Here is a 15,032-nt window from a genome sequence, read left to right on the forward strand (position 1 = left end):
AAATGTGTTTCTAAAAATATTTACTATTGTCAAACTATTTTGTTATGTTTAGATTTAAGGCATTGTCTTTGACAGATGTCATCGGAGCGTGGCAATTTTTTTTTTCGGATACGAACCATGAGACGAACGGTTGTTCTAAATTTATTATTTGTATCGTGATGTTTTCAAGTGGAATTATACGTATTGGTCATTAAGTTTTGTCGGAGTTTCTTTCCTACATCCTGCATATCTGCTGCTAGACTAAACTTATTCATTTGTTTTTTTTTTTCATCACTTATCCACTTAGGCAGCAAACAAAGGTCTTCTAAATGACTAAAACGCGTGTTTTCTTTGTGTTGCCAGGCGTGCAAGCGAGTTCCGCATCACATACGGCGACATGCGAACGACACACGATGATGTGGACACGTTCGAGCACATTCTGAACGTGACGTCACATAATGAAGCACTGCTCGCTTATTACTACCTCGATGGCGAAAATAAGGTAATTATTTTGATTTTTTGGTTAAAATAAAATGGAAAATACCAAAAGTCCAAGACGTGCGTGAGCCCTCATTGTGCGCGGTATAATAATCGCAAAGGTTTGGTTGCGATCGAAATGACCGATGGAGGCTTGTCGAGAAGACAAACAAGCTTTAAAGAGTGTATGATATTTTAGGGAAGTATTTACTTTTTTTGTACAAAATAATTTAAACAAAAGAAAAGGAAATCTGCTGTCAAGGCTGCCAGGAATAATATACGCGAATATAATGCATACGCGAATGCATATTCAAACAGTCGAAACTTCCGTATTTACCATCATCGTCACATTACTTATTACGTATTCCATCCCCTAGCAAAACGTGCTACCATATTTCCTCTCGCAAATATCCCGAGTGATTCTAATTAGCATACTTGACCCCCGCTATCAACGGCCAATGGCGAGCGCGGCCTGACTGAATGACGCGAGCATCGTACGACATAAGGAGACCGCACGCATAGGGTTATCTCTCACTGTTTTGCGTTATCACGATCGAGAAAAAATATTACTAATGTATTCGCACTGGGTTATTATGACTTAGGTGCATTGGATTGTACGCTCGAGTAACTTCCCGGTCAAGTATTTTCTAATCTTGTTGCTTGCAGTATTAACTTCAAAAAGATTAGACACTTCAGAAGGAAGCTCTAAGGACCCATTATCCTATTTTCCGAAAAATATAGCATATTTCAGGAGCCTGTAAGCCTAACGAAAGCGAAAAAAATAAAATAGGAAAATGTAGTTTTCTAGATAAACATACAAATAGTTATTAGACTAGGTATATCATAGGTACCTAATGTTTACTTACAGAAACACACCGAACTTCGACCCATCCATGAGAGTAATAAGTTGGTATAATTTACTTCGACTGTAAATACGATAGCAAGCGGCTTCTTTGTTTATTTGCGATGCTGTGATAGTGACCACATGCACGGTTTTATTGGGACAATTTTAATATACCTTTTAGCCCCGCGTGGAATAACTTACTGATAAGTTCGATCGGATATGATAACTTTGGCCGCTATTTTTTTATAAATTCATATCTATGTTGATGATCTTATAGCTTACGAATTATAACCGATCATGTTAAATCCTTGCCTGATAGCTTAGCTTTACCTATATATTGAAAGTTGAAAATAAGTCTTTGAACTGTAAAATGAAATAAAATAGTCCCAAAAACTTTTCCTTTTTGTTGGATACCCTAGCCGAGATACTCAATCTTGGTATTTTTTAAATGTAGGTATATAAATGCGAACAAACAATTTGATGTAGATGTGTCATTATCACGCCGGACGAAGTGTAGTTGGTACATAACATATTATAAGTACATAATAAATTGACATTTTATCGCAATGTACGTAAGAATTGTTTGTACGTCCTAGATTGGCCTCAATTGTACTACAATTAGTTCACATTCTATTGTTGATTGATTTCAGTTTGTGTTCTGTTTTGTAAACAATTTAAATACTTAAACAAGTTCATAGATTTTCTAAGCTACATCTTTTATTTTACTACCCCATAGTAGCCATAGTTATGTTGAGCTGAACATATGGTCCATTAAAATCATCTCATTATTATTTTCGTTTTCGTCCTCAAGAAGTATATGGGTACCTATTCAAAGTAGGTACCCACTTTTAGAGGAGCAGAAGGAAGTGTTTTTCTGAAGCTCTTCATGTTCGAGGATGCTGTAGGTAACTCTTTCGAACAATTCGGCAAAAAGAGAACCCCTAAACTTTTGACATGTCTATGCATCTACCCACGGCTTAGCTCAAAGCCCCTAATTTTAATATCAAGCTTTTCTACAAAAACAATATAATTTCAGATGAAAATGACGGAAATATACGACGTGACGGACGCAGACACTGACGCGGTACAGTCGCCCATGGAGCGCGACGTCAACAAACAGCTCGAGTTCGACAACGACTGGAGCGCTGAATTCATTGCTGACAACGGTTAGTTATATTGGAAACACAAATTTTTCACATAAGGCCGTATACAGGAAAAAAAGTTTATAAAGCAAGCATATTGAAGCAATGTGAACTTGTGGATGGACCAGCGGTGATAAGCGCTAGAATCTAGCGCTTATCGGATCGAATCTAGCGGCTAGATGGACGCTGGCTACCAGCTTTCTGTCTGTATACGGTCTAATGTAGGATCGCTTGCGGCTGCTGAGGATCAGTGTTATAGATGCACGGTCTACAATGTCTACATACTAATAATTCATCCAAACCATTTAGCATTTACCACTTTAGAAAACTGGCTATTGAAATTTTGGGCTTCTGAATACCTGTAAAGACGGTTAAATAACTTCAGTTCGTGAGCCGTGTACCTACAACTTTCTCGTCATCATTGTCTAACGCCTCATTCATCACCCATACATCTTTCATCCTCAGATCCTCATAGCATTCGCCATTTCATCACTTCTCAGAAGTTAGTTTCCGCATGTGTGTTTGGTTGTATCTTGAAAACTGCTGAATAAGAGCTGAACGACAGATTTTTTTCCGAAAACTTTTCTAAAGTGTTGGCCATCATAAAATCATTAGCCGGTATGTAAAATAATCAGCATTATCGGTGTGAATCGTATGATGTACTACTAATTGGTTTTTAATTCCATTTAACCATTAATTTATTGCCTATTTTCGCTGACCCTTTGATCTAGTTATTACATTTAAAACTGGTCTAGTGAAGTACTTTATCTATTTTCTATTTAAGTAGAATATGAAAGGTTTAGAAATAGATAGAACGCTGGTACAAATGATGGCATTCGGATAGGTGATATCCATTTCATATTCCTCAATTCTCACACTCGTGTGTGTCAAGTAAGCCTTGGTAACAAAAATTTGAAAGTAATGTTTTTTGTCCACAGACGACCTAGACATGGAAGCAATGGACGACGACGCTCTAGCCGACAGGAACATATTCTCTGACCCGGAAAGCGAATGGAACATGCGACGGTCAATATCCGCGTCCGATAGCGACGGCGACCAACCCGAATCTGACCGGAGAGGGCCTTACATCGAGCTAGCTTAGTTACTTGCGTAACCTTTTGACTTTCAGATCAGTGTTGCTAGAACAAAAAAAATGAAAAATGTTGGAAGATTTTTTAAAAATTGTTGATGTTTCGAATAGGTACAGAAAAGTGAGGTAGGTACTTACACGCAGGTCTGGAGATCAAAAGGTTAATCAATTAATTCTATATTTAGCTAACTGTTAGATGTAATATACTGATATACAGATTATTCATTAAATTCATTAGAACTAAGTAATTGTAAAAGAAACGTGATCATAATCCGCTTCGCGACTAAAGGTAGATAATATGCAAATTGTATTGATTTGTAACAAACAAATAAATAATTTTGGTCTTTCTTTCTCTTGACGACACGATAATAAAATAATCAGACATGTAACTTTCTGTTTATCTGTATAAGATAAAAAGTTATTAGATCCACGGTTATTGTTCGTGTTCTCGGTCATTCATTTATTATTATTTTGATAATTTTAATTTACATATATCGTATACTTACTTACTAAATCAAACAGACAGGTATGTCCCAAAAGTAGATAAACTAAAAGTCCAAATTCTAACAGATAAAGTCCTTTTTTCTTTAGAATGCGTCGTGGTAATTGTGTATGATCACGTTTCTACATACTGTCGTAGCAAATGCTAGTGATGATTTAAACATACCATCGAAAACAATTTACCAAAAAACCAGGATTTAATATTTTTGCGCGTGTCTTGGATCTTATTTACATGTGTACTAATTCTGTTACTAAAACATCTTTCTCTACTAAAACAATATTTACTTTTCTACTTCTCCTATCCATTTTCCCAATCCAAGACACAATTTTTTACTTCAAATTATTTGTAATGTAACTGTTTTATCCTTACTAACTGTTACCTTACACTAACCTTATAATTTGGGTCACATGATTTACTAACAATATTTCTAAAATCTTCTAACTTACCCTACTAGTCTATCATTACAGACACGTGTGTATAATATTAAAATCCCAAGGCTTCATCATATCAAAATTTAAATCATAGTGGCGTATATGCTGAAAACAGTATTGATCTCGTTACAATGCAAAAAAGAAAAAAAATACAAAAAATATGTACATATTTAAAAGGTATTTACTATACTCTAGGTATTATGTCAAAAAGGCTATGAAATACTACAGAGATATTATCTCAAAATGGTCATACATTTTTCTCGATTTAAATGCATTTAACAAATATTTATTTAGCTCATATGAAATCGAGTCTTCATAGAGTAGCATTTGTATGTAAGGAGTCAAATTTTTTTCGAAATTAGTTACAAATTTTAATTTTCTTTCTTTGAAACTTGAGTTGGTATACTATATAAAACCATTTGTTGTTTACTCATATTTATTCTTCTCCCAGTACAATTAGAACGCGTTCTGATTTATTTCTTTTTATGTAAATATGTAAGTAACATGTACAATTCAGTTTGTATGACTACAAAGGATATTATCGCATTATCGGTGACAGTGCAATTATTTTAGTTTAATTTATTATACAATATTTGATGTGGTGAACTGAGAAAATATTCCGCCCAGCCTAAATTAAGCTAACGCCTTCGATCACCAATATAAGCGTTAAACTCCAGTAGTATTTTTCTTTGATAAAATCCGAGTAAATACAATTTTGCAACTTCTTAATTAATATTTAGTCAGTGCTTCGGTACCAAGTGTGACTATCGTTATAATTTTCAATTCATCACATCGTATGTAACTCTAATGTGATATCATTATTATTGAAAGTTATTATCTTCTTATAAGAACTAGTTTAATATGTTAAATATAAATTGTTATTAGTCGATAACTGCGGAATAAGTTATAGGGTCCTCACTACACAATGTTCGCGCTCTCTTAAAACTTAATAAAGTTGACATAATGATCCTTAAAGATAGGTAGTTGGGTAATGAGGGTTTTCTAAAATGGCGTCCACGAGGTGGCAGCACCGAGGCGTCAGGTCCAAGTACCCGTCAAAGTGCTTACGATTTTAGTGATTTTTATTGTATAACTAGCTTCCGCTCGCAGCTTCGCCCGCGTGGTGTGTTGATAAAAAGTAGCCTATGTGTTAATCCAGGGTATCACCGATCTACATATCAAATTTCAACCAAATCGGTCCAGCCGTTTTAGCGTGAAAGAATAACAAACATACATCCATACATTCTCACAAACTTTCACGTTTATATTATAAGTAGGATTAAAGCACTGCATTAGTGTTTTACAATTACAGTTGAGTAGATAAAAAAACTAAATCATATTGTGTAAACAAATTCTAGTACGTTGCGTTATCTGCCGTTCAACGAGCTTTTCCTTAGTACCAGTGACTTTTGCACCCCTCTTTCTAAGCTCAATTTTTAGTTCGGAAAACTTATTCCAACCGTAGTCCATAATAAAATCAATAACACTTCCAATATAACAGAATTTCAATAAACAATTAGTTCGGACCCTACAATTCCATACTATTTGACAGCTGTTTGGACCAGACGCATACGTGGCGCCACCCTGTGGCAGAAAAATTAGAGAAAACCCTCATTGACCTTTGTTAAAACTTTTTTGTTGATAAGTGTAGTTTAGAATAAGGGTCGTTGCCATATTAGATCGACTTTGGACCGGTCGGATTAGTACATTGACATCTGACCGAGTATAGTACGCGAATGCAAAGAAGTAGCTTCGATAAGATATGGTACGACCCTAAGAGTGCCTTAATGTTACCACGTGTTACCCTAAAATATTGTCTCTTGTGTACTTTCATATCAGGGGTGTACTTACGATGTTTCATTTATAGAAAATGTAAAAACTTAAAAACGACAAACGCTTAAATCAAACTGAAATAAATTCCATACTTCAACCCTGATGTGGAAAAGAGGTTTTATAAGTATTGATTGTTATTATACATACATGTTATCGCCTAGTACCTAATTAGATTTTATACATACTTGTACTCAGTTTTTCTTAATCGTTATATATAAAGCATTCAATCTTCCCTAGTAAATTAATATACTACATTTAAATAGTCACTGTCTAAATTACTTTGTAAGTATATCTGTTCTTTTTTTTAAATTTCAATCGCGTGATGTGCCAATATATACCTACATATATATTTTTTTCTATATGACGATTAAGAAAAACGAGGCATAAAATAGTTTGGTTAGACGTTTCTAGGTGGTCTCACCATTGATCAAATATCTGGTTTAATATCAACTCTCACAGGCGATCTCAGGCTTTTTGTATAACTTTCGCGCCTAAATATTGGGAATACCTAAGGTCAATTGTGAGAAGGTCCTTTAAATTTTGTCTGAATAGTATTAATTTTTGAAAATTGTTAAAATCAGATACTTGGTTCTTGGTGATTGTGTTGTCAGAGTAAAGTTTGTAAACGACTGTCACAAATATTTTTAATAAAACTATAAAATTAAATTTTCTTTGTTTCATTTCTAGACTTCTGGTATTTGATAAAACTGCCTTGTTTTATAAACAGATCTGATAAAGTTTGAAGCCACAAATAAGGGCGATTTGACATAATTGCGGAATCGAGTGGGTGTTTGTGTTGGAGGTATACTGTAGTAATGCATGATCCCTGATCGAAACATTAGAAATATTTGTATGTAATTGGCCACCCCATGCAGAGAGCATACGCTCAATACACGCATCAACTTGGCAATGATATGAAACACACCAGTCTCCAACATTTGAATGAGGTGATATGGAGGTGATTTTGTAAATAAACATTTTACACGTGACGTTTGAACGTACCGGTCGCAGCCAAACTATGATATGGAAAAAAATAAACTCTTGTCAATGTCACTCATATTCTAATTTCAAACTGTCCTCTTACTATATTTTTTAGCAATTATTCACCAAAAAACATATTTATTTGCAGAAAAATTTTAACGATATTACGAGCAAACAACCGCGCTGTTTTGCACGGTATTATTTGTGATTTGAATGTTTTTTTTACTTGTTTTTTGAATATGGTCGGCAAAGGGGGCGAGTCGAAAAGTAGCCGAATATTTCATCAATGTTATTTGAAGTGTTGCAAGTTGCAGAACCTCACGCCTCTGACCAATGTCATACCTTCAGGCAACGGCAAGGTGTTGGATTTCTGCGTGGATAGGATCAAATATGCGGACTGGCCACCTATTTTAAATGCACTCAGCTGTGATTTGAGCCTGCATTCAGTTTCTATAAAGTGTCGACAGCAAGTCAAAACGGGTAATGTTGATACAACTCAGATTACAAGCTGGCTTTCGTGACTTTATTGACAGAAAGAGTGAATTTACAATTAAGTCTTCAAAATTATGTGACTGGTAGTTTAGTCAGGTGCCTAAATTCGAAAAACTCAACATCCCTTTATTCTGAACGCAGCCATCCATCATCCTCGGAGCCTTTTTCCCAACTATGTTGGGGTCGGCTTCCAATCTAACCGGATGTAGCTGAGTATTAGTGCTTTACAAGGAGCGACTGCCCTATCTGATCTCCCCAACCCAGTACCCAGAACCCAGCCGTATTACTGTTTTGATGCTCGAAACCAGATCCTCAAGTGACCAGCTCGGATCACTAACTTAGTATCAGCTATCCATAGGTCAATGTGTCGATAACCCAGCTAATCTTATTTATAGACTTTAATAATCACTGATAGGGTCTAGAATAATCTTTGTACTGCTACCGGACTTTGTTCATTAGATCATCGAATCACGTTTAGAGCTATATTGGAACCATACACATGGTTCCTTGTAATTACGTGGCATCGCATGACTTGAACTGAAGGTCAATGCTATTTACTGCATTTTTATCAGCGACTACGGAAAACTCCTTTAATTCTGTGATGATGTGGCTTTCTTCATACTTTTCAAAGTCTCTAGATTATTGATCAGTGCTATGAGAGCCTGTGGTCTTCTAGAAATAAAAAAAAGGTCTTCGCAACTTTTGAAGTGTATCTCAAACCGCCTAACGATTGTTGAATTCTTCTAACTTCAGTATTAGAACACATAGACTGCGAGAGACTGGCCAAAACGGTGAACAAGCGATGTGTGATACTGACGAACTTCATGCTGAGTAACTTAGTGGAGGCGACGGCACAGTTACTCTCTAATACAACGCTGTTGACGAGCTTACTGTTAGAAGGACTACCCTTGAGGATACCGTATTTAAATCCTTTGTGCGAGGTATGAGAAAGTCGGAATATACTCTATCCCTTCCACTTTTGTGCCTTATTAACGAGATCTTTACTCATTATGCTCCTGCACGCAGCGCGAGTTGCACCTTTTGCGCTCTTCATCCATCCTCCGAGCCTTTTCCCCAACTATGTTGACCCCAACATAGTTGGTGTTGGTGTAGTGGGCTTCCAGTCTAACCGGCACCTTTTGCGCTCTTATAGTCTCTTAATTAAAACCACCAAGCTCTTTCTCTACTAAAGACCTCCGAATCACATTTCCAAAACTCTTTCTAGATTTCCTTGTATTGTAGGCTTTATTAGCGAACAGTTCTCTACAACACTTACACTTGCCACGATGTCTGATCGGGGACGCGGGCTGCTTGGCCATCTGCAAGTCTATCAGGTGTCTGCCCAATATCCTGACACTGGACCTGTCAGGATGCGAGCTGACGCCGGTAGGAGCTGGGTATATCGCTGAATTGGTCAAGGTAATGGTCTTTCGGAGTACTATTTCTTTGCTTCGTTGTTTGCTTGTGTGCCCAATTACGCTGACGACGCATTACCTACCTATTTAGCAAATTTTGGTATCTCCAGTATTTTTTCGGGAGTTAGACTTTGTAAAAGGTAGGTATGTCCATAGTACATGACATTTCTCTTACATGATAGCAGCGTATATTATGTTTTACTCTGCGATGCATATATACAATACAATCGTCCAGTAGGTACCATATTTAGTACACTTACAGCCAGTTTCTTCATCAAAAGTTAAAGCCAAAGTAAAAGTCAAAGTAATGTCTAAAGTTAAAGTAACGGTCAAATTCAATTTTTCTATTAGTTTTGCTGTCACTTTAGCCTTGAAAAAACGAATTTGACCGTTACTTTTACTTTAGACATTACTTTAACTTTAGATGAAGAAACTGGCCGTTAATCGCAAATTTGGAACTGCAGAGTTCACTCCACAGAGTTCTCATGCTATAAAGTCTGACATAAATCTATATTCTAGTACCAGAAGATACACAGATACAGCGAGAACTGGACACATACACTTCGGTACCGATTGCCCGAGCTAGACGCGATGGCCGGTCTGCGCCGCATCACGTTGTGTGCCAACCCACAGTTAGGGGACGCAGGAGTCGCCAAGCTTCTCGATGTGCTCTCTGATGATTTGTGGATCAAAGGTCAGTTCAAAGGATGTTAGTTTGTGCGAAAAGCTCAGAAACTCATGCTGGCTGGCTTCTGGCTAAAAGCTATAACTGAGTTGGGCAAAAAGCGGAGAAAGCTTTAGCGGGGCTCAGCAAAAGACTATAGAAACTATAGCTGAGTTGAGCGAAAGGCTGATTAATAAGGCAAGTTCTCCAAGTTCTTTTAAGAAAACTATAGCTGTGTTGAGCAAAAGGGTACGACAACGTTTAGTGTGCCTATATCCTGATTCAGATTGTACATCCTGGAGAAAGAAACCTATATTAGGAGTATGACGATACTTCGGCTTTATCAAGTAGGTAAAATACAACGTAGTCCCCTCAACGGTGTAGATCCTGTTTGATATGTACTATCATTGATACATACGCTCTCTTATCTTTAAAGGTGATCTGAGGTTTAACCAGATTGATAGCTAATTAGCTACCTATTGTTCAATACAATAATGATCTGTTATCTTCAGATTATTTTATATTTATTTAATTACTTCTTACATAAATTTCTCCATTGTCCTCAGCCCTGGACATCCAGAATTGTGGTATAACGGAGGACACATCGATGATGATCCATCAGATGATGCTATCGAACAAGACTCTCGTAATACTAGACATAAGGAACAACATTGATATAACCAGCGAGTCGCTGTCCAAAGTGCGGTCCGCGCTCAGGGATAATGAAAGAGGAATGGAAGGAAAGGTACAATGTATATCCACTGATTCTTATGAATTCGAGTTAGGTAAAAGTAGATCTTAAGCGATTGTTTGATAAAATGGTTACTTTTGGACATTAAGTATCGTCCTTTCCAACGGCCCTTGGAATTGTTCCTTCTACTAGTTGCAAATACCATGGTCAATATCGGTCGGAACATAATTTTGTTTGTTCCAGTTTTCATGGCTGGCTAGCGTTAGTGGGACTTCGAGTGAGAGACTGAGATCAAATCCATCCAAGTGAGTATGATGTGATGATGATTATATTATTTTTATGTTTATTGATATCCTAATTGTAATGGAAATAATTGATCTTATGTGTTCATAGAAATGGAATAACAAGAGATCGGGCAGTATCTAACGTAAGAAGCACGCCCACGAAATATGTTAGCAAAACTAGTGCAGTGAAGAAAGACAAGTAAGTCCGTAATTTGTACAGATATGAGGCAACATCTACATATTGCTAAAAGCTATTTCTATGACATCGTTACAAATATGCTTTTACCAGTCACCAGAGTTCATATTCCAGGATACACTTTTTTCCCCCATTTGCCTTAGCAGCCCAAAGATTCGGGAACCTATAAACTTGGGTTGACTTCTACCTTCTCTAAATTAAAATATCGTTGTCCACTTTGCAGAGACTACGCAGAAGTATTAGAGGAACAGCTACAAGAGGAGATCTCGCACAGACAGCAACTTGAAGAGCTGAATCTACAGTTGATCGATCAGATGAAGCAGTTGAAACAGCAGCAGATACGACTATGGGCCAATTGTACTGCATCTTCAGGTAGAACTGCCTAGATTATTTGTTTTTAAGTTAATCTGACAAACATTTGGCGGTTTCACTATGACATAGGGACCAAGCAATTACTCTCTTTGTATATTGCCATTCTGGACAAAGCGTCTGCTCCAACATAATTAGCACGAAGTGTTTAGCTTCTCCTGAATTATTTCTTAGGTACCACGTTATTTTACCAAGATCAAGAATATTTAGAACCCAAAACTAAGGATCTACTTGACTATTTTCTTATTATATTTTCCAGGTTCAGAACATTCGTTCGAGGCTAGTGCGAGATCGGGCGATCTGTCCAGCAGTTCTGGGTCGTCGAGTTCTGTGCCCATCGACCAGACAACGCTCTCCTACATACAGCAGGCCTTCAAGGATATATACGCTTTCATCAAAAACAACCAATGTTACGGGTAAGTGCCAAACTGGTGAGTTTTTTTCTGGTCTGCAAAGAGGATTCTCACAGTTCAGTGACTACTATGACGGGTATAGTCTCCTTATGGAAAGGCAAAAAAGGAAGATTTTTGATGGGTGTTATGTATTTGAAACTTTAAAGATATTAGGGATTTTTGTTGCTACTAGACTGAATAAAAAGTCCCATTCTCTTTTTGGTAGCTCCTATCTTCTAAAGCCATTGCTGTTCGATAAATTTATCCATTCGGTATTGCATCGACCGTCATGATCCTAGAAAGCATCCATTTTCTTATTGATAATTCCAAATGAATCCACAGCCAATGTGTTCACGAAGTATCGAAAGAAAATCCACCAGAACCACAGCCGATTGAAGAAGTGGCAGAAGTAGAAGAATCTCAATACAACGGAGAGTTACGCGTCAACATGGTGCCGAAGAGGGCGCAGAGCTCACACCAAAAGATCAAAGATAAAATGAAGGTCAACAAGACCACTAAATCCGCGCATCTTTTGGGAGACTCGCAGAGAAGAGAAGGCGTCGAAATGGTAAGAAGTGGTTTTTACTAATCAGACTTATGAAGAAATATATAAAAAAAAAAACAAGTTTGTAGAAAGTGGCAATCTTGCGGGGACAATTCACATAAGCGTCAGAATTGTGAAGAAAGGATATTTTATAATTCTATTTTATTTAAAGGACCCTGTTTAGCATATCAAAGGCAATGAGTTAGGGGAGATATTAATGTCTTTTTATGTTCATTTCTTTACAGAAGCCAGAGATGATTGAAAGACAAATGGGTGACTCGAGAAACGCGCACTGCGAGGAAACAAATATGTTGGAGGATATGATATCGGTGCAAGCGAAGCCTAACAAGAAAGTAAGTCTGTTGAGTAATTTTGTGCTGGTTTTTAGAGTCTCTTGGCGGGCTGTGAAAGCACACAAAATCAATATAAAGTACAATTTTTTGAGAGACTGAAGTTAGCTTTTTGCCGTAGATTTTATGGTAAAGAAACCAACGCAGCTCTGTCTAATGTTCAAATTCAGTCCATAAATCTTACTAAACTCTATACGCATGTATTTAAATATATTTTTGTATTTTCAGAACTTCGGGCAGAGTAGCCCCTGCAGTAGTGTAGTGAGCGACTCGGACACGCTGATCTGTTCGCCGCAGATGACGCAACGTTCCATACAACCGGCGATCGTCATCAACCCACGGGAGGCACTCTATTCGTCCTCGGACGAGGACAGCTCGTGACGACGTTTTTTATATATTTATCAATTTATGAATATCATGTTTTATGTACCTACGATTAAAAAATTGGTTGGTTTATGTTTGGTTTCATTTATCCCCATGATAGGTTTTGCCTGTCGTTTCTTCAGCGAGGTTTCATAAAGATTGTCAGAAAAAAGAGCGGTTTCACACTGGTGGATTTAGCGCGCGTATACGCTCAGTTTTGCTATGTATTCCACGCTGCAAACCGCGCTTCATTTTAGGGGTTATCCTTAGAACCAGTAGTTGTAAAATAATTTATAACAGCTATTTCATAATGCAGTATCTTAAGATCCCAATGGATCCCTACATCTTGGACACTACACAGAAATAAATTGTTATCCTCAAGAAAGACATCCTATAAGCATGCAGTAACTACTTTACATAAACTAAAATACTTCATGCATTTTCAAAATGTCTAATAGAAACAACGTTTCAATTTACAATAACGATTTTATTACTCTAATTATAAAATAACTACAATATCTAACCTATTCACTTCTTAGCATCACTTATTTTCGCGTTCTGCTGCTGAAGTTTGGCGATCATGACTTTCTCCTTAGCTTCCTTCCTGGCTTGCTTCTCTAATTTCTTCTGTTCCTTTTCTCGTTTAGCCAGCATCTCTTGGAATCTCTCATCACGAGGATCTAGTTTGAAGCCGAAGTGTCTTCTTACTTCTTCCACTAACCTCTCCTTCTTTTGCTGTAAAATAATAAATATTTATGTATTAGTAATTATTTTTTATAACAGAGTTGCTTGGAAAATTATGGTGAAATCTACCCAAAATAATTTATTCCTTTGCCTGGTCTCAGAGATTAACCTCTTGTTTGCCGCTAATTAGAGAACAATAGCAAATCCATTGTCTCGCGTATATCTGCGCACCAGAGAATACAAGGAGTTAAACTATTCAAAACAACATCCCTCTAACTTAGAGTACACAGACTTTCTTTCAAATGATAAAGAACAAAACTAATAATTGTTTACCTTGGCAGCATTAGCCTCAGCAGTTTTCTTAGCAATCTTATCATTAAGTTCTTTGGTCCATTGACCTAACTTGGCAAACCTGGCTGCAACCTCTCTATCTCTTTGCTCTATTTTCTCTTGTTGCTCCTTCCTGTTCCGTGCAGCGGTCTCCATCATCTGCTTTATGGTATATGGATATGCCACCGATTCATATTCAATTTTCTCCTCTATGTCTTGTCTTGATGGAAAGCATATGCCTGGAGATGGTGAAGGTGATATGAATTAGAAATTGGTATAAGAAAATAGGAAGTGATATTAGTTAAGAATCAAACATTTTATATGATCTTTGGAGCTCAATATGACTGGATCACTATAACATCTATTTATATACAGTGTAACCAAATAAGTGCATAACTCAGGAACTTACTGGGATTAACACCACTGGCACTGCCGTATTTTCCATACATCTTTCTATTATATTTAACAGTCAGATGTGCCAAAGATTTCGGTTCCTCATAAGGTCTAGTTCCATTTATGAGGTTTTGATGAGGTGGGTTCAGCCTAGAAATGTTCCTCTTGCGTTCTATTTCGGCTTCCCTCGCCAATGCATCTTCATCGACGTCTACGACTGCCTCACTCTGTTCTAGAGCTTCCACTGGCGAAGTGGAGTAACGAAACAGAGAGCCGATAAAGTTCGGCCGTAACAACTTAGATCGTATACACAGACTCATTTTAAATTATGTTCTTGTTTTTCAAGTTTTGGTTAATTTCCTTTACTGTCTCAAAAGTTAGGTTATGTTTTTGATTTTTGACATTTGCATTCTTCACCACAGATTCTTCACGGATTTATAACCTCTATATTGTCACTGGTTGATCATTGACAAAAGAATTAAAACAGGGTTGCCATTAGAATGTGAATGAGTCACCAATTGGAATCTTGTAAGCATTGCATTTTAGACTTTAACTCAGAGTAGTAAATATCTAAATTACATTAAAA

The 15,032-nt window shown here is 36.9% G+C and overlaps 2 protein-coding genes across 2 annotated transcripts in view; one reads left to right on the forward strand and one right to left on the reverse strand.

Annotated features, from left to right (window-relative positions):
• LOC110374396 (uncharacterized) overlaps positions 1–13,130 on the forward strand; it is a 42,154-nt gene extending 29,024 nt beyond the window's left edge. Inside the window, exons 7-20 of the mRNA XM_049841013.2 lie at positions 343–481; positions 2,337–2,466; positions 3,381–3,519; positions 8,523–8,712; positions 9,014–9,190; positions 9,706–9,880; positions 10,417–10,595; positions 10,785–10,846; positions 10,935–11,024; positions 11,245–11,393; positions 11,650–11,806; positions 12,125–12,350; positions 12,572–12,679; positions 12,905–13,130. Coding sequence (XP_049696970.2) covers positions 343–481; positions 2,337–2,466; positions 3,381–3,519; positions 8,523–8,712; positions 9,014–9,190; positions 9,706–9,880; positions 10,417–10,595; positions 10,785–10,846; positions 10,935–11,024; positions 11,245–11,393; positions 11,650–11,806; positions 12,125–12,350; positions 12,572–12,679; positions 12,905–13,057 — 2,074 coding nt within the window. The 3' untranslated portion in view covers positions 13,058–13,130. The remainder of the gene's footprint in view (positions 1–342; positions 482–2,336; positions 2,467–3,380; positions 3,520–8,522; positions 8,713–9,013; positions 9,191–9,705; positions 9,881–10,416; positions 10,596–10,784; positions 10,847–10,934; positions 11,025–11,244; positions 11,394–11,649; positions 11,807–12,124; positions 12,351–12,571; positions 12,680–12,904) is intronic.
• Positions 13,131–13,505: 375 nt separating this feature from the next.
• Positions 13,506–14,913, reverse strand: LOC110374407 (large ribosomal subunit protein mL64). Its single transcript, XM_021332093.3, has 3 exons — positions 14,463–14,913; positions 14,057–14,292; positions 13,506–13,774 (listed from the first exon to the last, which is right to left on the reverse strand). The coding sequence occupies exons 1-3, from the start codon at positions 14,764–14,766 to the stop codon at positions 13,568–13,570; spliced, it is 747 nt and encodes a 248-aa protein (XP_021187768.3). The 5' UTR covers positions 14,767–14,913; the 3' UTR covers positions 13,506–13,567.
• Positions 14,914–15,032: the final 119 nt, after the last annotated feature.

This window comes from Helicoverpa armigera, chromosome 10 (assembly GCF_030705265.1).
Source record: "Helicoverpa armigera isolate CAAS_96S chromosome 10, ASM3070526v1, whole genome shotgun sequence".
NCBI lineage: Eukaryota > Metazoa > Arthropoda > Insecta > Lepidoptera > Noctuidae > Helicoverpa > Helicoverpa armigera.